This window comes from Zophobas morio, unplaced genomic scaffold, assembly GCF_036711695.1.
Source record: "Zophobas morio isolate AGI-343-1 ecotype UQ-CSIRO unplaced genomic scaffold, CSIRO_AGI_Zmor_V1 ptg000016l, whole genome shotgun sequence".
Classification (NCBI taxonomy): domain Eukaryota; kingdom Metazoa; phylum Arthropoda; class Insecta; order Coleoptera; family Tenebrionidae; genus Zophobas; species Zophobas morio.
The window spans coordinates 160,379-183,955 of NW_026972121.1; the positions used below are offsets into that span (position 1 = coordinate 160,379).

The following is a 23,577-nucleotide window of genomic DNA, read 5'->3' on the forward strand; positions in this document are numbered from 1 at the left end:
CACATGGATCAAAAATATCTGACGTCCATTCATCATAAGCAATTAGACCATCTAATTTTTTCTTGATAGTTTCTATGTGTTGCTGTCTAAAATTTTTGTTTTCACCGTTCCAAATGGATTTAATATAAGCTAAAGTTATTAAACTTGATGATTCTTCTACACCTGTGTTAATAGAACAGTTACCAAATTTTGGTGGCCGAATTAATGCTTTCACTGACAATAATTTATACAAATTCAAGAAAGTATAAAAAGTTGGATGGTCGTTACATCCACCTGCTTGACGTACTATACCAAAAAATTTCTATCATGCAGTAAAAAATTTGGTAAAAGTATATTTAAAAAGGGTAAGGGAATTGATACGTTGATATAAACAAAAATCACAAGCGGGAGAGGTTTTGCTTTTAGCCAAAATAATTTTTCTTATATGGGAGTATACAAACCTCCAGATGATCCTGATTGATTTTGGCAGTCACCACGTAGGTATATCCTTCCTTTAACAGTTTTCTGCACAATTCGATTGTGGACGTTAATGTTACTCTTAAACCTTCTGAAGTTGAAGCTGTTAAAAATTGATTTTGAGTGATATCCCCTTTCTCTAACATGTTTTCCCATACATTGAGAAAGTCCAAAGCATCTTGTAGTACCTGGTTTTTAAAACGATATTATTAATAAAATGCCTCAAATTTATAGGGAATACTTACATCAAAATCCTTACTACCCTCATATATTCCATCTATGAAAGATTTCCTATTTATGGCCGTTTGCACGAACATTCGATTTAAGCATTCCTTAGCTAAGAAGTTTTTAACTTTAAGCAGTTCTTAAAGTACTTGGGTGTTGCACCAACGCATCTTAACGTTGGCATAACAAAGCAATCCTTAGCTAGTGACTTTATTTGAAATAACAAATTCTGTTGGTAACAGACACAAAACTGACATTTGTTTAACCTAATTTATCGCAATAACCTAACTAATGCACGTGTAGTCTGTAGTGTTGTTCTTTATTTTATTACAAAAATGGATTTTGATGCGTTTGAGGACGACCTCGAAGTTCTTGAATTAATCGAAGTGGGAATACCGCGACAAATTTATTTAAGAGCCGATCATTTTCATGATCTGCCGGATCTTCAGTTTTTTCAAAGGTTTCGGTTAACCAAAGAAACGGTATTATATTTGTTAGCCCAAATAGAACATCATTTGGAACTTCCAAACGACAGGTACAGACATAACTAATAATAAAATTAAACCAAATCGAACGTAAACATAATTTGTATATTTATAGAAATGCAGCCGTGGCACCAATCAACCAATTGTTGACGACATTACGTCTATTTTCCACAGGAGGGCATCTTAGCAGCGTGGCTGATTATATGGGAATGCATTTGTCTACTGTGTCCCGTATTGTTAAGAAAGTGTCTGAAGCGATTGCAAGGTTGTATCCACAGATAATTAAAATGCCACGGACTCGGATGGAACTCCGACGAACTCAAAATAAATTTTTTGAAATCTCGCGATGTCCAAGGGTGATAGGTGCTATTGATGGCACTCACATAAAAATTGAATCTCCAGGTATAATATTTATATAGAAGTATCTATGTCAGGAGCTACCACTTATATTGTTGTTGGGTATGTTTAAGGTGGTGAACATGCAGAAGTCTTCCGCAACAGAAAAGACTATTTTTCCATAAATGTGCAAGCTATGTGCAATGCTGAAATGAAATTTATAAATGTTGTTGCTCGATGGCCTGGGTCTACCCATGACGCAACAATATTTAATAATTCTAACATAAGAAGAGATTTTGAACAGAGAATCTACCCAAATTGTATCATTTTAGGTAAACTTTAGTCGTTATATAGATAATTGTGTAATTTCATTGCTTTGTTTTGGTATATAGGACACAGTGGTTACCCTGTTCGTCGCTATTTTTTAACTCCAATGTTAAATCCACAAACACAAGGGGAGCAACTCTATAACGAAGCACACATTCGAACTCGCAATGTCATAGAAAGAACATTTGGGGTGTGGAAAAGAAGATTTCCCATTCTAGCCTACGGATGTAGGTTGAAACAAGATACTGTGCTAGCAGTAATAATTGCTTGTGCAGTCTTGCATAATATTGCCCGGGAAAGGGGTGAAGAAGACCCTCCATTGCCAGCAGAAATCAACCAACATGAATTACAACAGTTGATTGAAGCTGGCAACATTCCAGAAGTTCCGGCAGCAATTAATGGTCGGGAGAGAAGGGGAGCAGGACACGAGTTTAGGAGGAGTTACATAACAAACTTTTTTAATAGGCAACATTAAATATTTTATTATCATAAATCTATATTTTAGTAAATTTTAGTTTTTTTAACTGTTCTTTTTTTATTGCTATGTCCAGTTCCATAGCTTCTTTCTTTAGGGCAAATTCTGTTTTCCTCCGTTCCGTCTCCTTTTTCCGTTCTTCGAGTTGAATTTTCATTTCTTCTAGTTGCACGTCCGCTAACTGCAATTTTTTCTTGGCCAACTCATCATACATTTTCGATATGTGGCTAGAATGCAATGCCTGTAGTGTAGGCCTCCTCCTCGAAGAAATGGTATGCAGTTGTTGAGATCTGGGTGTTTTTAAATGGCCAGTTTTATAATCGCCCCAGTCGAGTTTTTCGAGAACATTCTGTAATTAAATTTTGAGTAGGAATCATAAAGCAGCATAGAGAATAACTTACCGGATTTTGAACCGGACAAGAATCCAATTTTCGTTTGATTGGCGTTGACGCAGAATTGCCTGCATCAGTTGATATAGTCTAAAAAAATAAAGAAAGTAAAAATAAAATGCGTGTATACAAGGTACTGCACCGTTTCCAATTTTGAAAAGCGGCCACTGCGTACGGCACTCAGTTGTTTCGGCGGCGGGTCGCAGGTTCTCTCGAAATTTAACCTCTTTGCAGTCGATTTTATTGAAAGGATGTAAGGGGGAGACTGATTAGTGGGCGCCAGGTAGTTAGTAAATAAAATGTTTTATGAAACTAGCAACTACCAATTTAGTTTCAAACTATTAAAAAAAAAAATACATAAGTAAGGGACAACCGATTTATCAAATTAGAAAGAAAGAAAAAAAGAAAAAAAAGAGATTAAAATATTCACACTACTTATTTCGACACAATTAAAGGCCGCGCTTACGTAAGCTTGGTTTACAACGAATTAATTATAACTAAGAATACTTCTTTAGAATAGTGCCTGAAGGGCGATGGAACTATATTTGACGTGTAGGGCGCAAATTCATAGATTGGAAAAATCTGACCTTGGGCGTTTCCAGAGATAGTGATGTTCCGATTAGCGGTAAATTATTTCTGGCGTACCGGCGAAAATGTTCCAGGCCGTCCTCAAATTCGAGAGCTTCAAAAAAGTCAAACGAGAAGCCGTGCCGCCTTCAAGATGGCGTCGTCAAAAAATCTTGGCTTGGTTCGACGTCGCACACGGTACCAGACAAGAAAAGGAAAAACCCTCAAGTGGCTGCTGAGGGTTTTCAAGCAACGAAAAATTTGGTGCGCAAAAATGACACAAGTCTTCACCACCGTGAACACTCTCGGAAAAATGTCGCCGGAAAAATCTTAAAAACCAAGAATCGTCTCAAAGGTAGGGGTAGATATTAAGGTGACCAATGCGCTGTCGGAGGTGACCACTGCCCAGCGGCGTACACGTAAACCGGAAGGGACTGAGACATGGATTCGTTATTAGCAATTACAATTCGCCAAGACAAAGCATAGCACCTGGTGGAAAAATGACCAAGAGACGGCAAGAAAATTTTCAGAGTGGTGAACCGGGACTTACTGATTATTCCAGGAGTGACGGGAGACGACGCTGACCGGAAGTCGCCTTAAAAGTGGGGTACCTCGTCACTCTGACGTAGCGAAGGTGTCGTCGATAATTAAAAACGAAATTGATAAAGAACCGATAACGATACTTGATAGAAACGTACTCACTCAAAAGAGGGAGCTACGATGATGAAAATAATATTTTTGGTTATTAAAACTAAACGCACTACGGCAAAAAGATAAATGCTGGAAAGGGTTGAAACGACAAAAAAAAAATGCAAAATTTTCCGGTGAAGCCTGAGGAAGCCAGCACTACCTGGTTGATTATAGCATCAACTACGCTAAAACAACCTGAAGGGTTGAACTACAAGTGGTTGATTATAGCATCAACAACGCTGAAATTTTACCATCGGTAAAAGAAAAACTAAGATATGAAGAAAGGGGAAAGGACAGAAGAAACAGGTCCATTAGAGGACTTTTACCTCAAGCAGGACTAGGCTGATGGACTATTCTTTTCCCGGCCCAACACAGGAAGACGTAACGCATGTTACAGTACATACAACTTGGCCGGCATCTAACGATTTCATTCTTCTTGATGTTACTGGTAGTGGTACTGATTTTGAGATAAAAGATGGTATTGCCCTTGAAAGTTGGTGGTTTCGCAAACTAAAATATTTAAAGAAAAATTATCGAAATAAACACTAAAATTTAGAACTAACATCTTCTGGGTTTACCTCCTCGCTGAATTCATATTCATCTTCATCTTCCTCATCATCTGACAAAAGCTACAATTATAAACACATTTTAAACAAGCATGTAAAACAAAAAATTGTTAATCATACTTCCGATTCTCCAATGGTGTCTCCTCCAAAATTTGTTGGTAATCCATACACCGTCGTGGAATCCATTGCCGCTAAAGTTAACTCTAATTCTGGGCCACCATCCTGCGTTTCCGAAGGACCGCCTCCTGTTTTTCGAAAAACCATTCGATTTTCCGCCACAGTTTTCCTTGTCTCTTTTTTTTTGTTGTTGTACCACTTTTGAAGTGATATCATCGACCTTAGCACCCCTGCTGGACATTGGGCATTAAATTCGTCAGTGAGTTCTTGCCAACACTGCTGTTTTTCTCTATTTGTTACGGCATCCGTCTTTTTATTTTCCAAAACGTGACGCCGATCAATAATTAAAGATAAAACAAGAGCCCTCTCATCTGCCGTAAAATTCGCGCCACGTGTTCTTTTGTTGTTAGTATTCATCTAAAACATAATTAATAATTGATTGCTGTATTATATTTCTTATTAACTGGGTAATATTTTACCTTACCGTAACTTTTATTCAACACTATTATTACTCACAGCTCTCAAAAAACAAAACTAAACGAATATTAAAAAACACGTTATCACTATTCAGCCACAATGGCGAGAATGGTACCGAAATTTCGGATTCCCAGACAAACATTTCGGATTTTACTTTGCGGTCCAGGTAGATACCGGATGTTGCAGATTGTTTTTAAAAGCGTGTATTTCAATTTTGTTATGATCGTTTCCATGACAACCACCCGATCTCGGCCACATTCGGTTCTGTTCGGTTTTTAAGAATTGCTAAACAAATTTAAGTCGCCGATGAACTGCTACTTATATTAAGGACTTCTTAGGGCGTTGTAAGCATTTGTTAAATGTTGGTGCAACGCATTTCTGCGCTTAAGAGCTGCTTAAATTTTAAGTAACGTTGGTGCAAACGGGCATTGGGAATCAAATAAAGAATTAAGAAAATATGTAAATTTTATTGTAGCTCCAGTATCTTCCATTTCCTCAGGTTTATGTTCACTGTAAAATTTCAAACCATCTCCAACTGATTTACTAAAAATCTAAAAATCAATCTTAATACTGATTGACATAAAAACAAAAAAATGCAACATCACCTAAGTTGCTAGCTTTACACGCATTTTAAGAAAGTTGTTTGGATGTATATGAGTAAATGAAATTTTAGGGCAAACTCGTAAATTACCAGGATTTTTTATATCCAGTTCATAGAGTTTTCGATAATATTCCCAAGACACTCTCCCAAACGGAGTCTAGAAATTTTATGTGGTGTGAGTTAATATATATATAAATGCATTCTGTTTCTTATGCATTTGAATAAGTGTGGAGTGTCAGAAAAGACGCAAATATAGTTATCGTTAAGAGGATTTTTAAATTTCTTAACAACATTTGTGTTTTTTCCACATATGCCAAACTCTGTCCACATTTTTCTGTTCGTTGTAGCTCCGTGGCAAATTATCCCTTGAACAATTCCACCAGTTTTAGTAATTTCTATAATAACTTTCACAATTAATTGCGCCAAAATAGATCCTTTAGTGGCACCTATAAAAATAAAAGCTACTACTACTACCAAAACAAATTACTCTAAAATTAAGATGCAGTTATTATACCTTTAGCTCCGTACACCGCTACAGGTTGTATGTAAGAGTCATGAATCGATGAAAACATAAAAACTAAGGCATGATCTACTAATTCCTTATTTGGTGAGTTATTTACATCTTCCCCAAAGTCTGTGTAACCATCAAATTTCATAGTTCTTGAATTCACAGTAATACTTGTTTTCAGGCTCATTTCGTCAAATAACAGCACTCCATGTTTCTGTAATTCACTCTTTGAAGAAAGTTTTTTTTAAAAAGCAACAAAAAAATTTTCATCTAAACCACATTTGACATTTATTTGTTTTAAGTATCTTCTGACTGTCGATATGTCACAAAGTGGCAGAATATCCTGTCTACGCAAATAATAAATAATTATGTTAATGAGTTGATCTTGATGAGAATGAATTTTTAAGAGTGTTAATTTTATATTCAATTATCTTTAAAAAAAGGAACAGTTGCTATGTAACAAAAAAAATATATAAATAAAAATTATTAAAAAAGTCATTTTCTCATTTTCTCAAGCAAAGAAGTTAAAGTAAAACCCGAAATCACAACAGGTTATGGGCCCAGAGTACTCACAAGTACTGAGGCAGTAAAGCTAGAAGAAGAAATTTTAGAACCTTAACGAGAGAAATAAAACTCGAAAAGGAAGAAAACATATTTGACAGTGACATAAGAAAATAAAAAAAAAAAACAACAAAATAATGGCGTTGACAGAAGAGGTGAATTTAATAGAAAAGCTTAAAGATGAAACCACGTATCAGTTGTGGAAATTTCAAATAGTAGTAACATTTAAGGCTTATGATCTGTTTGGAATAGTAAATGGAGACAAGCTTCTATCTAGTGTGGAAAAGGAGGAAGATAAAACTAAATGGGTGAGAAATGATGCAAAAGCGCAAAAACTAATTGTAACGTCAATAGACAAAAAGTACATGATGCACATTATGGACCTCCAAAGAAATGTTCGAAAAAATCAAAAATATTTTTGAAAGAAGCACTTCAGAACAAATATGTAATTTGCTGCAAGAGTTCTACAGCTACACATTTGGAAAAGGTACTGATACGGCTACTCACATTAGCAAAATAGAGAGTATTGCACACAAATTAAAAAGTCTCAATCAAACAGTTGATGACAACATGTTACTGTCAAAAATACTGTCATCTTTACCTCAAAGTTATGGTTTCTTCAGGACTGCCTGGGAATCTGCTCAAGATAATGAGAAAACCTTACCAAAATTGATAGCAAGACTACTATCCGAAGAAAACCGTAGCAAGGAAAGTGAGAGAGATATTGCATTTAAAAGTTCAGAGAGATTTTGTAAACATTGTAAAAGTAGTTCGCATGATACAAGATTTTGCCGAAAATGGAAAGAAAAGGGTGCTGGCGAAGTAAAATGTTTTAAGTGTGGGTGCTTTGGACATATTGCAAATAACTGTCCCAAAAAGACAAATAACCAATGCAAGATTTGCAAGAAAACAAACCATAAAGAGCAAGATTGTTTTTTTAGAGATAAGACAAAATCATTAGAAAAAAAGAAGATAGTCTTTCTTACAGAAGACAGAAGATTCACAACGCAAGATTTTATAGTTGATTCAGGATGTTCATCCCACATGGTCAACTCGAAAGTGATGTTTACAGCATTAGAAAATATCGAAAGTAGCATACAAGTTGCAAAGAAGATGAAAAAATGAAGGCAGAAGGGAAAGGAACAGTTGAAGGAAGTTCATGTATACTGAATGATGTACTTTTTGTACCCGAATTAAGCAAAAATCTACTGTCGGTTAATGCTATAACAGAGAATGATGGTGAAGTAACATTTATTAAAGAAAAGGTAGTAATAAAGAAAAACAATGAAAAAATACTTGAAGGAAAAAAAATTGAAAGTGGTTTATATATGGTTAGTATAAATCAAAGTAAGGAAGAGAGTTACCTTGCAGAAAATGCTTCAGTAAAAGACTGGCATAGAAAGCTAGGACATTTGGGAACAAAGAATATAAAAAGATTAATAGATCTATCGACAGGCATGAGACTGAATAAAAAGAAATGTCAAATGGGTTTCTGTGAAGTCTGCATGGAAGCAAAGCAAACAAGACTCCCTTTTAATACAACGAGACAGAGGACAAGAAGACCACTAGAAATTCTACATACAGATGTATGCGGCCCAATCGATCCTGAAACTTCATTCCTTTTCGGTCATTTGTTATTCGATCAATTGTTTTTTCGATCAATTGTTTTTCGATCAAATGCTTTCGATAATTTGTTTTTCGAACAATTGTCTTTCGATCAAATTTCCGCGACCCGATTAATTTATCTTGCCACCCACCTACTAGCCTTACATTTACACTAGACGGACGTGTCACACACCTTTGCATTTTTTTAGAGCATTCTGCTTTTTCATTCGAGAAATTTGATGAAGGCAGTAGCTAAATAATCTGTTTTTTATTTTGTACTAGCTTTTACCCGCGGCTTCGCTCGCATTTAAGTCATTAAATATATAAAAATGACAGACGAAAATCTTTATATATAAAAGGCAATGTCCCGACTGACATCAACGCCCAGCCCAAACCGCTAATGATATAAAGTTGAAATTTGGAGAGAATTTCGTCCTTCAATTGCTCGTCTCGTAGTTCCTTTACTGAAACCGAAGGCAAACTAACTGTTATCGCACAGATCTCTATGTCGGAGTTCACACCGTGCCAATCTCCCAGAAGGGGATTTCAGCGTCATCAACCATTTGAGGGGTTGATGATCCAAGGCGACTGTGACTTTTGCCCCCTCTAGGTAACCCCTGAATCGCTGGACGCCAATCACAATTGCGATGGCCTCCCTCTCAGTGGTGGTATGGTTTTGCTCAGCCGAAGTTAGTAGCCTACTGGCATATTCAACCGGTCTCTCATCAGCGCCCCCCCCCTGCAGTAAGCAAGCACCCAAAGCAAACGAGCTGGCATCCGTCTTGAGGATGTACGGTAATGTTGGGTCAGCTTGTCGGAGGATCGGAGCCATCGCTAACAGCCTGTTCAATTTGTCGAAAGCTTCTTCTTGGGCAGCACCCCACGTCCATTGCGCCTTCTTCTTAGTTAAAGTAGTTAGGGGCCGAGCCACATTTGAAAACTCAGGTATAAATCGATGAAACCAACTACACGTTTGCAAGAAAGACATTAGTTGCTTGACATTACTTGGTGGTTGCATGTCCACAATCGCAGATACTTTATCAGGGTCGGCGGAGATCCCGCCAGTACTAATTACATGTCCTAAAAACTTTACGGCGGCACGGGCGAAAACACATTTCTTCCGGTTAGCACTTAGTCTGAACTGACGTAGTCGCTCAAACACTTTTTCCAGGTCACTCAGGTGTTCTTCGAACGTCTCTGATAGAATGATCAAGTCGTCCATATACACCAGCAAACATACCCCAGGAACACCAGTCTTAAACCGATCCATAAGCCGCTGGAAGGTGGCTGGCGAATTGCGCAAGCCAAATGGCATTCGGATAAAACGGTATAGGCCAAATAGCGTTATGAATGCTGTCTTTTCACGATCTTCCATCCTAACGGGGACCTGCCAAAACCCGCTTTTCAAATCGATAGTGCTCATGTAAAAACTTCGTTTGGCAGCATGGAGCACATCATCAATTCGCGGCAGGGGATAGCGATCTGGGACAGTTACGTGATTTAATTTTCGGTAGTCCACACACACGCGATGGGTGCCGTCTCTCTTTGGAACCATGACCACAGGTGCCGCGTATGGAGACTCGCACTCTTCGATGACCCGGTCGTCAAGCATCTTCTGGATCTCTACTTGAAGAGCCTCTCGCCTTTGAGGGGATAAACGATACGGTGGTATGGCTATCGGAACGTCGTCCGTGAAGTTGATGCAGTGGTCCGCATATGGTGTTGAGTCTTCGTATCGTTCGAAAGCCGTCTTATTCTGATCCAGAAGGATGGACAGCCGAAACTTTTCTTGTTCACAGAGACTGGTGCCTTCGTCGGACCTTAGTGGCTCCACGCTTACAGTATTCACGAGAACGTGGGGTTACTGCCTCTTCGCTATGAAGTGGAAACCAGGTCGTTTGTACAGTGCGGAAGCGCCACTGAAGGGGATTGTTCTCTGGAAAATAACTCTTTGAATATTTTGTACGGCGGTTTGTCCTCACCAAAGCTGTGTCTCAGCGCTTTCATGGCGTCCTCCCAATTGTTGAAGGTATCCTTTACACCTTGCCACCACGTTGCTGCGTTGTCGTCCAGGAGCATCGGCATTCCCTTCAGCGCGTCATCGTCAGATACATTTATACAACCTTTGTACACATCGACAGCGTCTAAAAATGCGTCGACAGACTCCCATTTACCTCCCGAGAATCTGGATTTGCACTCTGCGAGTGTCCCTGGCGTCGGACGTGGAGGTACTCCGCTCGAAGAGGATCCGGCTGGAGGTGAAAGTATGGTCTTCATGCTGTTGAGGAGCTGGCTGAATTGCTCCGGGGTCAATACAATATTGTCCGGCATCGTTTCATCGCGTTCACTTGGTTCCGGATCTTCCTTATTTATGGTGGATCGTGACCTGAAGTTATAGCGGTTAACCTCAATTCGTTTACTCGTTGACATACGTCAAATCTGTCCAATATGTCAAAATTGAACAGTTCCGGCAACGGTTTGCAACGAAGTCACTAGATGCGTCGGCGCGTTATTTCCCGAACGTCTCGTTCACCAGGGAGCGCGCGCTGCGAAACACGAAAGTCCTAGATTCAAAATGGCGGTGACCATGAGAATGTCCTCCGAAAGTTCAAATATAATCACGGATATTCGCGAAAGTGACGACGCGTCTGTCGTTCACTTTTCGAAATGCCACGAATTTCCGTCCTCCCCGGGTGCAACTTTAGAAGACCCTATCGAATCCGGATGCGTGTTAGACCTAATGCCAAGGTGCACAACACTTTTCGAATTCTGTTCGTACTAACGTTTTCCCTTAATTTTCACTTCGAGCCCGAGTTGGAACGCCACTGTTACACCACGGTTTATTTGTTGGGTTTTATCTTTAAAAGAAAACTCGCTTCACACCTATTAGTTGCCAAAAGGCGTTATTATTAACAATAAACTTTACATGTATTCAATTGTAAAACGTGTTCACGTGAGTACCGGCGAACGGGGAGTCCATAGAATACCCTCAGATCGCATTTCAAGAAGTTTATAATAAGCCAGATATGCACATTATCTATTTCTTGAATTGGCGAATGGCCCGTTTTGTGTTGTTGAAATTATGTAGTACATTCTTTTCTCGTTTTCTGATAGAGAATAAAAGTTTTGAAATATGTTTTTCTGACCTTTTTTGATGGCTTTCGCGCATTCACCAGGGTGCGAGAGATCGAATTTCCCGCACACGTGCATTCTAACTTTCCGTTGCCATAGTAACCTTAAAATAGTTGGGTAGTGTCAACATTGTGGCGTGTTGACGGCGCTGTCAATACCGTTGTTTATAAATAACTCACAGTTAATCTTTTCAATTTAAAGGTTTATTCGTTGCAACAAATATGGTACACAACACGTTTGTGAGCCTGCTTCCCGCATTCACGCAAATGCGGCACTCCCTTCGGTCGCAGGCTATCCAGAACCAATTGTGTAAATTACTATTTTTTTGTTCCGCATTTGTAATCTTTGAGCGACAATTATATTTGCACCGTGTGCAATCTTTTAGAGTTTTAATTCGTTTAGCCTAGAAGGATAAATAAATAGGAGAAGGAACTACGTAGTCCACATTGTGCCGCTGAGTTTCCGCGGCGCTAGTGGTACAGCGGCACCCGACTTTAACGTAGTTGGTACGTGTATTTGTGTTAATTTTTATGAAAAAAACGAATGTTGAGCTGCTATTTAACCATATAAACAATAGTTATCATATACAAAGCTAACAGCATATAGTGTAACGTGAGTAGTCAACGCAAATGATGAGTACAGTCCGATTTGTATAGGTTATATTTTGAAGATGAGCCCCAAAAACAATAAATGTTTCGCACCAAACTGTAGAAGTGGCTACAAAAGTAATAACGAAAAATGTAGTTTCTTTCGTGCCCCTAAAGATCCAGAATTATTAAAGAAATGGCAACATAATATTCCCCGGGCTGATAGGCAATTGTCAGTTTGAGATGTTTTATGTGAGAAACATTTCACATCGGATTGTATCTTGAGAGAATGGCAATCAGGCTCGGTGAGTTCATGAACAATGACTTAGGGTGAATTTATGCAAACCAATATAACATTTAAAATATAATTTAACGAATATTTTTTATATTTTTTTGAAGAGAACGCACGTGAAAATTGAGGGTTTTGTATTATTGGTGAATTTTAAGTTATTTTTTTTTATCTAAAGTCGTACTGATACAGTAAATTTTAGACTAAATTAAATCTTGAATGCTAAATTGATGTGTATAAATCCACCTTTATTGTTATTTGTGGCACCTAGCAGTTTCATCACTAAGTTTGTTTTAATAGGTAGTGATTCCGTATGTTAATCCAAAATTGAAACATAACTCGGTACCCACAATTTTTCCCAATTGCCCCAGCTACCTAACAAAAATTAAAAAAAACAAACGGAAACTACCGACACGAACTTTAGTAAACAAAAAAAATCCTCCAATGATTGAAGAAATTCCAAGTACATCAAATAAAAAACTGTACCATGTTTTGTAATTTGTATGTCTACTGCAAGAATAAATGAATTTCCTAAAAATTTATTTCATTTCAAAAGAAGATATATTTTTTTCTTCACACAGGTACACACGAGCAAAAAATGCAACAACAAGGTAAGTCTTTTGATTAATAATTGATAATTAATTGATAATTTTGATACATTAAGAGTTTAAAGAAATATTTGTTAAGTAGTAATCAATAAACCTCTAGTATTACAGCCATTCCATGATAACGGACAGGACATGTGGATGCAAAATTATTTGTTAATTTTGCATTTCTTACAGTATTATTGTTATAATAAATAAAACAAAATATAGAAATATTAGCAAATTTAATATAAAGCCTTTTGATATTCGCTTATGGATGACACGTGCTGCTGTTGTGACCAATGAAAAAATTTTGAAAAGTGATAACGGATGGGACACGATATTACCCACCGTGAAAACTTTAGTAAATTTAATCAGAATTTTCTGCGAATTACTGTAAGTATTAACTATGAAATTGACAAATGTGAAATAAACTAAGATTGAACAATTGCTTGACACAATATTTTTTTTGATAGCTCGTAGTATGTTATTGTATCGAAGTTTCATAACAACTAGTGTTGGTAACGGACAAGACATAACGGATGGTACAAACAAAATCAATTTTTTTTATTCAAACGTAAACTATTTAAAAACACGACAAGTATCAAAATTAGGTACATACATACTTCATTTTGAGTATTGCAACAGATATGCTCTAAAAGTTCTTTCCCAGTTGCGGGAAAAATTGGTATCAGTTCATGAAGTGTTTCAACAATAAAATTAAAATTTGCGTGATATTTGTATACGCACACATTATGAGGCGTTTCAGAAGACAATAACACATGTTGAGGTCTCATGCTGTAGAACTTACTTATATGTATCTTGCAATCTGGATATTCGTCTTTATATAAAACAAATGCTTCTTTTACTGCCATTACCATATGACGTTTTTGAAAGACTTCTCTTTTACCGGAAGATACGTTTTTAACACTTTTCGTGTCTTTTTGTCCGGGCGCCTGTCTGCTGATATCATCACGAAGATAAAAGTCGACGATTTTTTTTTGTTCTTCTTTCGTAAGGGCCCGCGCTGAATTAGTTGCAAATGTAGATGCTTTTGAGGTTGCAGGTTGTATTTGAAAAAGCAGTTGTTTAACTACTGCCTCTCGTTTACGAGGACTCGCGGGCAGCACGCTTTTTACTTTCTTCACAGCTTTTCCCAATGATTGAGGACACTTATATGGAAATACTGCTTCTTTTTTTTTGTTTTGCTGTTTCTTTTAGTTTTAATCTGTAGATTCTTTTACGTTCTGGTGCTTTATGTTTTTTAATTTTATGTAGAGTAGGATTTTTCACAAGAAAACTTCTTTCAACAACCCTTTCTGCGCGTTTTCTTTGGGCATCTTTTTCGCGGTACCACTTTGCTTTTACAGGATCCGCGTTAATACTCTGCCGGTAGCGACGCATTGCTTGCCGTACTTTTTCTTTACGTACTACCTCGACACTCATACCTAGAATAACATTAAATGAAGAAGCGTCATAATAAAATAATAGTTAAGGAAAAATGTTTTTAAAGATCAGAATTATGATAATGGACGGGACAGATTTAAAAAAATCAAATTATTTACTTGTTGTTATTTAATTTTTAAGTGAATAAAATTTTGAGAAGAACTTGTACTTAAATAGAGAAAAGCATTAACAAATTGATTTAAAAGGCGGAGTTTTACTCAAGTTCTCAACTTTCCGCGTTTTTGATAACGGATGGGACATCTATGCATTGAAAGTCTAAAATTAACGTATTTCACCCCAATACTTACCGTTTGTGATAACTATTAACACAAAACTGATTAAACTGAGACACTTTTCAATAACTTATTATAAGGTTATGCAAGTGTCAACATCAAATCAAATCACAGCACATTTAGTTCGGATAAATTATTTAAGATTTAACATTGATACAATGTTTGTCATATTTAAGATATTTTAACGTAATTATTTTTAAAATATTTCATACTGAATACACGTACAGTAAAATATATGGTATGTACGCAAGTATTACACTAAGGGTACTGCGCATGCCATAGGCTTGAATTGTAATGTTCGGCTTCTCAACGCTCTCTCATCCTCCAACCATCAAGCTGTTAACACAAGTCATTTCAACCTTAATATAGAATAATAACCAATGTGCGTATTATTACCAAACATACCATGGCGACGAGGATAAACTGAAGATCAGGTCAAAGTAGAAGTGAAGAAAAAAGTCGTGTAGAAGTGAAGAAAAAAAGTCGTAAGTACTATCTCCAGAGAAACACGTGGTTAACCAATAAAACCCATGACGGGAGAGACGAAGAATATTGGGTCAATGGAAAGGTACGACGCATCTATGGATTTTACTATTTATAATGAACTCTTCGAGCAATATTGTGATGCAAACGCTATCGAACCAACAAAAAAAGTGGCAGTGCTGATTAGTTATCTCTCAATGGAAACGTACAAAACGATACGGGACAGGTGCTTTCCGGACATGCCAAAAGACAAAAGCTACGAGGATTTGGTACAGTTGCTCAAGGAACAGTATAGTATCCCGATAAATGTGTTCAGGGAAAGGATAACATTCTACAAGGCAACGCAAAACAGCGATGAAACATGTTTAGATTGGTACACGAGGTTAAAAAGATTATCAATAAATTGCGCTTTCAAGTCACTGCAGGAAGTATTAGTGAACAGATTTATATCGGGTATGAGACAAGGAGCGGTGTTAGATCGTCTAGTTGAAGAAGACGCGACCAAGAAGATTGAAGACCTTGTGAAAATCGCGATTACAAAGGAGACGGCGATGGCAAATTCATATAAAGGAAATGAGAATGGAGGAAATATTCACGTCATAAAAGAACAACAGAGAGGACAGAGCAGTGAAAGCCAACCAGGGAAACAGGGACCATCCAGGGCTTGGACAGTCAACAAAAACCACAGACAAAACAAAACAAGCATGAAGACCCAAGAGCGACAATGCGGAAGATGTGGAAAAAACCATGGAGGATTATGCAAGTACATGAAATACAGGTGCAACAATTGTGGCAAGATAGGACATTTAAAATCCATGTGTAGAACAAGAGGCAAAGCGGTAAATTACATGAACTTGGGTGAAGAAAACGAACAGGTCAGTAATCAGTATCAGGGGGGTGATGCGATCAACACGATAGATTGTATTAGTAGTGTAGGTATAAAGCCGATAAAAATAGTTGTTAAAGTCAATGATCAGTTAGTCACAATGAAATTAGATAGTGGATCGCCAGTGTCAGCTATTAACAGAGTTTTCTATGATCAATATTTGTCTAATGTTACCATGAAAAGCTGTAGTACAAATTTTAGAGGTTATACAGGCGAATTAATAACTACAATAGGAATAGTAAATGTAAAAGTAAACTATAACAAAATGTCGCATTATTTAAATTTTTATGTAATTAGTAATGGTACTGTGAACATATTAGGCAGGGATTTTATAGACAAATTTAATCTAATAGAAAATTTTGTAGGAGTGAACAAGTTAGGAGAGGCAGATGTCGCTGAGGTACTAAGGCAGGAATTTCCTGAAGCGTGTACGGATGAAATTGGAAAATTCAGGTATGCTACGGTGTCTCTGCAATTACAAACACATGTTATTCCGGTTCATCAACGACCAAAGTCGATACCTCTCGCTTTAAAAGATAAAATCGAAGCTGAATTACAGAGATTGGAACAAAAGGATATCATCTCACCTATTGTTACGAGTGAGTGGTCTTCCTATATTGTACCCGTTGTAAAGCAAAATGGTAATGTCAGAATTTGCGGTAGTTATATTGGGCTAAATAAATGTTTAGAGGATGTGTATTACCCTTTACCAAAAATTGAACAGATTTTTGCATCATTGCACGATAACGTAAAATTTTCTAAAATCGATTTAAAGGACGCTTATCGACAATTTGAATTAGATGAGAAGTCAAAGCATTTAGTCACAATATCCACACATAAGGGATTATACAAAATGAATCGTATGCCATTTGGAATTAAATGTGCTAGTTTTTATTGTCAAAAACATATAGAACAAATTTTTCAAGGTGTAGATAATGTTTTTGTATTTCAAGATGATATATTGGTAGGTCATAGAGCAAATGAAAATCACATGCTAATATTACGGAAAGTTTTTCAAATACTATCTGATGCAGGTTTAACGGTAAATCTTGATCAGTGTAAATTTAGTCAAGATAGAATTTCTTATTTAGGTTTTGATCTAACAGCTGCAGGATTAACTAAAAATAAAGACAAAGTTAAAGCTATTTCAAATGCACCACAACCAAAAAATATCACACAACTTAGATCATTCATAGGCATGGTAGGATATTATTCTAAGTTTGTACCTAATATCACAGATATATTGTCACCAATGTACAAGTTACTTCAAAGTAACGCCAGATTTCAATGGTCAGAAGCTTGCGAGAATGCATTCTCAAAAATTAAAGAAGTTATTTTATCAGACAATGTGTTAATGTACTTCAACCCAGAATTACCAATAATAGTAACCTGTGATGCCTCTGAAACAGGTATAGCAGCTATATTATCCCACAATGTTAACGGTGTTGAACGTACAGTCGCGTGTGTATCAAGAACTTATAGCAATGCGGAACGGCACTATTCGACGGTACACAAAGAGGCGCTAGCTTGCTATTTTGGTATTAACAAATTTGAGCAATATTTATACGGCAAGAAATTCACTCTAAAAACAGATCAAAGGTCGCTAATTAGTATATTTGGCAAGAAATCAGACATTAATCCTATGTACGCAAACAGGATCAAAAGATATGCGCTTTATTTTTCCAATTTTAATTTCGAGATTGAACACATCAGCGGAAAATCGAATTCCGTAGCTGATTGTCTCTCAAGATTGCCTTTAAATTTAAAAGTAGATTCCAGTGAGGACAATGATATGGAGAATATTTTATTTGCTAGTTTAGACTCACCAGTGGATAATAAAACGATAGTCGAGGCAACAAATAATGATAGACTTTTATCTCAAGTAAAATATTTTATTTTGAACGATTGGCCAAAGAAAGTAGAGGGGGAGTTAAGACCATACTTCTGTAGAAAATTGGAATTAGACATAATTAATGAGTGCGTATATTATGGTCATCGAGTAGTAATACCAACGTTATTACAACAAACAGTCTTGAAAGAATTACACAGTTCACATGAAGGCATAGTACGAACAAAAGCGTTAGCTCGTTCTTATCTTTGGTTTCCTAAAATCGATAAGGAAATAGAAAACATGTGTAAATCTTGCAATCACTGTTTAATAACTAGATCAAGTCCGCCAAAATCAGTGGCACCATGGCCGAAATGTTCGGAACCTTTTACCACTATTCATATCGATCACTTTAACCTACGGGATCACAATTTCTTGGTAATAATCGACTATTACTCTAAATGGATCGACGCGTATTTAGTTAAAAATTTGTCATCGGAGACAACGATAGAGAAATTAAGAGAATGTTTCGCGCGATTTGGTTTACCTGTTACAATCGTATCTGATAATGGCACGTCGTTAGTATCCGACGAAATTGAACATTTTTTTCATAATAATGGTATTAAACATGTTAAAACACCACCTTACAACCCGCAAAGCAACGGTCCAGCGGAATGTAGTGTTAAGATAGTCAAGAATAAACTGAAATCAGCATTAAGTGATTCTAATAATCGTAGTGTTAATATTCAAACGTTATTATGTAGATTTTTGTTAATTCATAATAATATCCCTAATAGTACTTCAAGTGAAATACCAGCTCAATTAATGTTTGGCAGAAAATTACGACTACGTTTAGATTTGCTAAAAACACGATCTGCAATAGTAGAGACGACTTCCTGTAAGAAAATATTTAGAAATTTTGAGATAGGTGACTCAGTCATTATTCGTGATTATAGGAATCTCAACCACAAATCATGGATCAGGGCTGAGATTGCAAAAAAACTTGGTAGAGTGGTATACCTATGTAGATTGCAATCGGGACAATTGTGGAAGAGACACTTGAATCAAATCAGGTCGGCAGTTGCAGAAACCGCAATGTCCGCAGAACAGATAAAAAAAAAGGATAACAAATTTACATTGCAGAGATACACGGGTTTGCCTGTGGGATCCTATTTCAGATCAGATACTCATCCTGAAGACATTCATCCCATACCTGGCACATCAGAGACAACTGCGCCTCCAAACGATATTTCAGATCATGACACTTTATTACCTCAAATGACTCAACAACCATCCATAGTACACCGACCAAAAAGAGATGTTAAGATACCTCCAAGATATAGACAATGATTTTTTTTCTCTTCTTATCTTTTAGTCAATGTTAAACGAAAGGAGGGAGAGGGAAAATAGCTAGAGTAAGATGTGATAGTTTAAGAGATTATGTTAGTTAAGTAAAATGTGTAGTTTAAGTGCAATATGTAATTCATAGTACTGTAAGTGTCAACAGAATAGGGGGGGGGGAGATATATGGTATGTACGCAAGTATTACACTAAGGGTACTGCGCATGCGATAGGCTTGAATTGTAATGTTCGGCTTCTCAACCAGTGTTGCCACTTCTATCGAATTTTCGGTAGATCTACCGATTTTGGGCTCTGTCTACCGATCTACCGATTGAAACACAAAATCTACCGAAAAGTCTACGATAATTCAAGAATTTATTTTTAATGTATTTATAAATTTTCAATAATTTTTTTTATATAATTTTATTTCTTAATATTTTTTCAGTATAAATTTAGTTCTGCGAATTTGTTTAGTTCCCTCTATTACGCACCAGCGTAACCACTATACATTTTTACAGATAGCACCAAATATCTATTCTTTTTAAGCGCGTTATAATTAAAAGGGGATTTTTTTTTAATTAGTTAGACAAAATTTAGTATATCCCCGAAACACTTCAGCACCTGAGGCAATAATTAAGGGGAATATTATAGTTTTATTGTGTTTTTATTTTTAACAAAATGTTCCTACTACCTACTAGCTTTAGCATGTTTACTTATAGATCTATTTTTTTAAATGATCTATATTAATATTTGTTTTTTATTTGTTTCTTTTTAATAACAAAATATTTCTACCTTCTTCATATATGATAAAAAAAAAAACGTATTATTTGTGTAATACCTTTTCTATCACAAAAAACCGATCTACCGAAAAAATGAAGAAATTTACCGAAAATTATCCAAGAAATCTACCGATAGCAAGCAAAACGACGTGGCAACGCTGTTCTCAACGCTCTCTCATCCTCCAACCATCGAGCTGTTAACACAAGTCATTTCAACCTTAATATAGAATAATAACCAATGTGCGTATTATTACCAAACATACCAATAAACCTTTAAGCACAATATCCATTACAGACATTCGAATAATCGCAAAGTCAAAATGTAGCCCCAAAATAGTTTCCGTTATGGATTGGCTGATTACTCATCTACATTTTATATGAGTAAAAAAATAATATAGATGGATCTGATGCCCTCTTTCTCAATTTCAATTGATTTCTGTTGATATTATGTATATTAGTAGAATTTAATTTACTTTTTTCTTTGAATTCAAGATACAGCTTGTTGTCTAATTTACTTTCGCGCAACAATGACAACATTTCATTTACCTCTGCATTACCATTTTGAGCGACCCGCAGCCAGTCCTTATGGGACACTCTTGGGACCGTGGGATGGTTTCTGCTAAGAAAGTCAACATGGGGCAACGAACTCCCCTTTCGATATTCTAACTTAAAGTTAAAATCCTACATGTAAGACCACCACCTCGCAACTCGTGGCAACAACCTTACATGTGGGTTTGACAACAGTGCAATCGGTGACAATCAAAAACTGTACGTCCAACAGATAGACGTTTTAAAGAGTTTACGATGACAAGTGTCTCTAATTCCTATGAATGGTGATTTCTCTCACATGGGCTAGTCCGCTTACTAAAATACCCTATCACTCGTGTCTGACCATTGCATTTTTGGATTAAAACGCCACCATAACCTAAAGAACTGGCGTCAGTATGCAATTCGGTTGGAAGATTCGGCTCAAAAACACCCAACAAAGGTCTTGATGTCAAGCGATCGATTACATATTTTAGCTCTATTTCCTGTTCATTTCCCCAACAAAATTGTTCGTTAGAGAGTGAATTAAAGTAGTCACTTTTCGGAAATCTGTTTGCTTTAGGCATGACCCAGCGTAAACCTGTACTTGTTACTTTATAGACTTTTCTGCCTTTGAGCGCATAGTTAGTAAAAATCAATTTGTTACCCTGACGATCTCGTCTCTAGGATCGCTTTTTGTTGAATTATGCTTTCGTCGGCTTGTTGCGCCGCGAGAAGCCAATCGTCATCGCTTATGACTACGGCATGTACCCCACAGTCATGAGCGGACAGATTGCGACTAAGGGCGTCTATATGGCGCATTTGTTGATTGCCCTTATGTTTGATTTCATACTGGTATTCGCCAAGGTCCAAGACCCACCGACCTATGCGAGCATTCAAATCTTTCTTGAGAAAGGTACTTCGCACAGCTGCTCAATCCGTAAAAATGAAGAAATTGTCTGAATCGCTTAGCAGACGGTACTATCGCTAATGTTTCGAGCTCAACCGAGTGGTATTTCTGTTTTAAAGAGGTGGTGTGTCGACTAAAATAAGAGACCACGCATTCTTTATTATTTATTTGAACCAAAATGCCCGCTAGTTCAATCCGGCTAGCGTCAGTGTAAAGACGCGTCTCTAATTGACGGGTCAAACAAAGCAAGCACTGGTTACGAAATACGGTGTTGTTTTAATGCATTACAGGCCTCAACTTGTTCTTTGCCCCACGTAAAAGCGGCGTTTTTACGTAGTAATATTGTTAAGGGTTTGGCGATTATAGCATAGTGGAAAATAAATTTCCCGAAATAACCGGTCAGTCCGAGAAACTGCCTAACATTATGCACGTCTTTGGGTACGGGAAAGTTGTCTACAGCCTCAATTTTTTGCGGTGAAAATGTCGAGAACTTCACGGAGCACGGCTAACGACTGCTCAAGCGATAGTGCAGGGATGAGGATGTCATCAAGATAACATAAAACCTTTGAAAAACGAAGTTCGCCCGAAAGACCATTTATCATTCGCTGAAAACAGCTGGAGCATTGCACAACCCAAACGACATCCCTAAGTACTCGTACTGTCCGTCCTGGGTAACGAAGGACGTATATCGAATGGATTCGTCCGACATTAGTACTTGATGGTACCCAGCAAAGAGATCCAAATTTGTAAAAACCCTGCGTCCCGCTAATCGACTCAATTGATCCTCAATATGGGGAAGTGGGTACCGGTCTTTGACAGTAATCTTATTTAGAGTCCACACATAACCTTTTGTCACCAGTCTTTTTCCCGACCAGTAAAACGGCAGACGCATAGTGTAGCTTACCAGAGTGAGATGAGTTGGACTTTCCGAGCTGTGCGTTCTGAGTGATCTTGGCCTGGAGGTAATGGCTGGGGTGCTCCTGGAGAAAGCACTCGGCAGGGGGTGCGCGAAATAGGGTTATGCCCTGACGCGGGTTATAGCGGTAGCGGGTACAACAAGAGCGGGTACAACAATGGCGGGTTAGAACAATAGCGGATACAACAATAGCGGGGTTATAAGAATAGCGGGAATCATAAAGCGGGATCAACGACAAGATGGCGGGTTATGTCGCTGCCGGTACGACTACGACTTCACAATGCGCGTCCAGTCCACTCGACTGGTTGCTACTCAAGCGGTCACCAAAAGAAAAAAGGGCCGCAATAGGTCGGCCACCAGTGTAGCGAGGGTTGCGGGCGCAGTACTGCACCAAACGATACAAATTAAACTAAAACTAAATAAATATTGAGTTGGGGACGAGACATTCCGCCCACCAAAAAAAACAAAAAGGTTTTTTTTTACTGCAAAGTTGCAGGGAGTGGACAAAGTTTGGCCACTGGGCGCTTTAAGACTCCACCGGCGGTTTTCAAGGTGACAACCCGAACTATGCCATCTTGTCCCGGATGGAGAAGTAGGACTCGGGCGAGACGCCACTGCAGAGGGGGTCACTATCGCATTACACGAATGCGTGCGGTCTTCGTCCTGAATGGAGACAGGGACAGAAGGCGTCAGATTATTATTGAGAGGCGTGCCGGACTTTAAAAAAGGGGGTCCCGCCCACCATAGGGAACTAACCAGCAACTCCTGAGGGTATGCCCCTCTAGACCCAAGATCAGCTGGATTTTGACCGGAAGGAACATAGTACCACGACGAGGAGGGCAGATGCTCTGAATAAACGAGACGCGATTGGAGACAAATGTCTTCCAACGATGCGGCGAAGATTTGATCCAAGCTAGAACTATCTGGGGTCTGTCCAAGCACATAGGCGATTAAAAGGAATTTTGGCTTTGTAAATTCGGCAAACCAGATTGAGGAGCCGTGTTAAGAATACTGCAGCAGAAAGTTCCAGCCTTGGAATCGTAATCTTCTTGAGCGGTACTACTTTAGATTTAGCACAAACAAACTGCGTGCGTGGTTCAAGCGAGGCGAACCTAAAAACCAAATAAACTACGGCGGCATAGCCCTTCTCGGAGCTGTCAGCGAAACCATGAATTTCACACGAGAGGAAATTA

The 23,577-nt window shown here is 37.7% G+C and overlaps 2 protein-coding genes and 2 long non-coding RNA genes across 4 annotated transcripts in view; 3 read left to right on the forward strand and 1 right to left on the reverse strand.

The window, feature by feature from the left end:
- LOC135129478 (uncharacterized) overlaps positions 1-23,577 on the forward strand; it is a 187,867-nt gene that overhangs the window by 135,098 nt on the left and 29,192 nt on the right. The window lies entirely within an intron of this gene.
- LOC135129727 (putative nuclease HARBI1) lies at positions 982-2,304 on the forward strand. Its single transcript, XM_064056972.1, has 4 exons — positions 982-1,216; positions 1,282-1,568; positions 1,637-1,834; positions 1,895-2,304. Exons 1-4 carry the CDS (start codon positions 1,017-1,019, stop codon positions 2,302-2,304), a joined length of 1,095 nt encoding a protein of 364 aa, XP_063913042.1. The 5' UTR covers positions 982-1,016.
- On the reverse strand, positions 2,408-3,149 carry LOC135129614 (uncharacterized). Its single transcript, XR_010280618.1, has 3 exons — positions 2,836-3,149; positions 2,706-2,783; positions 2,408-2,653 (listed from the first exon to the last, which is right to left on the reverse strand). It is a non-coding gene; the product is annotated as an uncharacterized LOC135129614 (long non-coding RNA).
- On the forward strand, positions 11,968-12,823 carry LOC135129353 (uncharacterized). Its single transcript, XR_010280562.1, has 3 exons — positions 11,968-12,023; positions 12,174-12,409; positions 12,694-12,823. It is a non-coding gene; the product is annotated as an uncharacterized LOC135129353 (long non-coding RNA).

Excerpts from the sequence above, each read along its gene's own strand:
- LOC135129727 (XM_064056972.1), top strand. The coding sequence starts at position 1,017 with ATGGATTTTGATGCGTTTGAGGACGACCTCGAAGTTCTTGAATTAATC. Across the intron at positions 1,217-1,281 it reads TTGGAACTTCCAAACGACAG|AAATGCAGCCGTGGCACCAA; the intron begins GTACAGACATAA and ends GTATATTTATAG. Across the intron at positions 1,569-1,636 it reads CATAAAAATTGAATCTCCAG|GTGGTGAACATGCAGAAGTC; the intron begins GTATAATATTTA and ends GGTATGTTTAAG.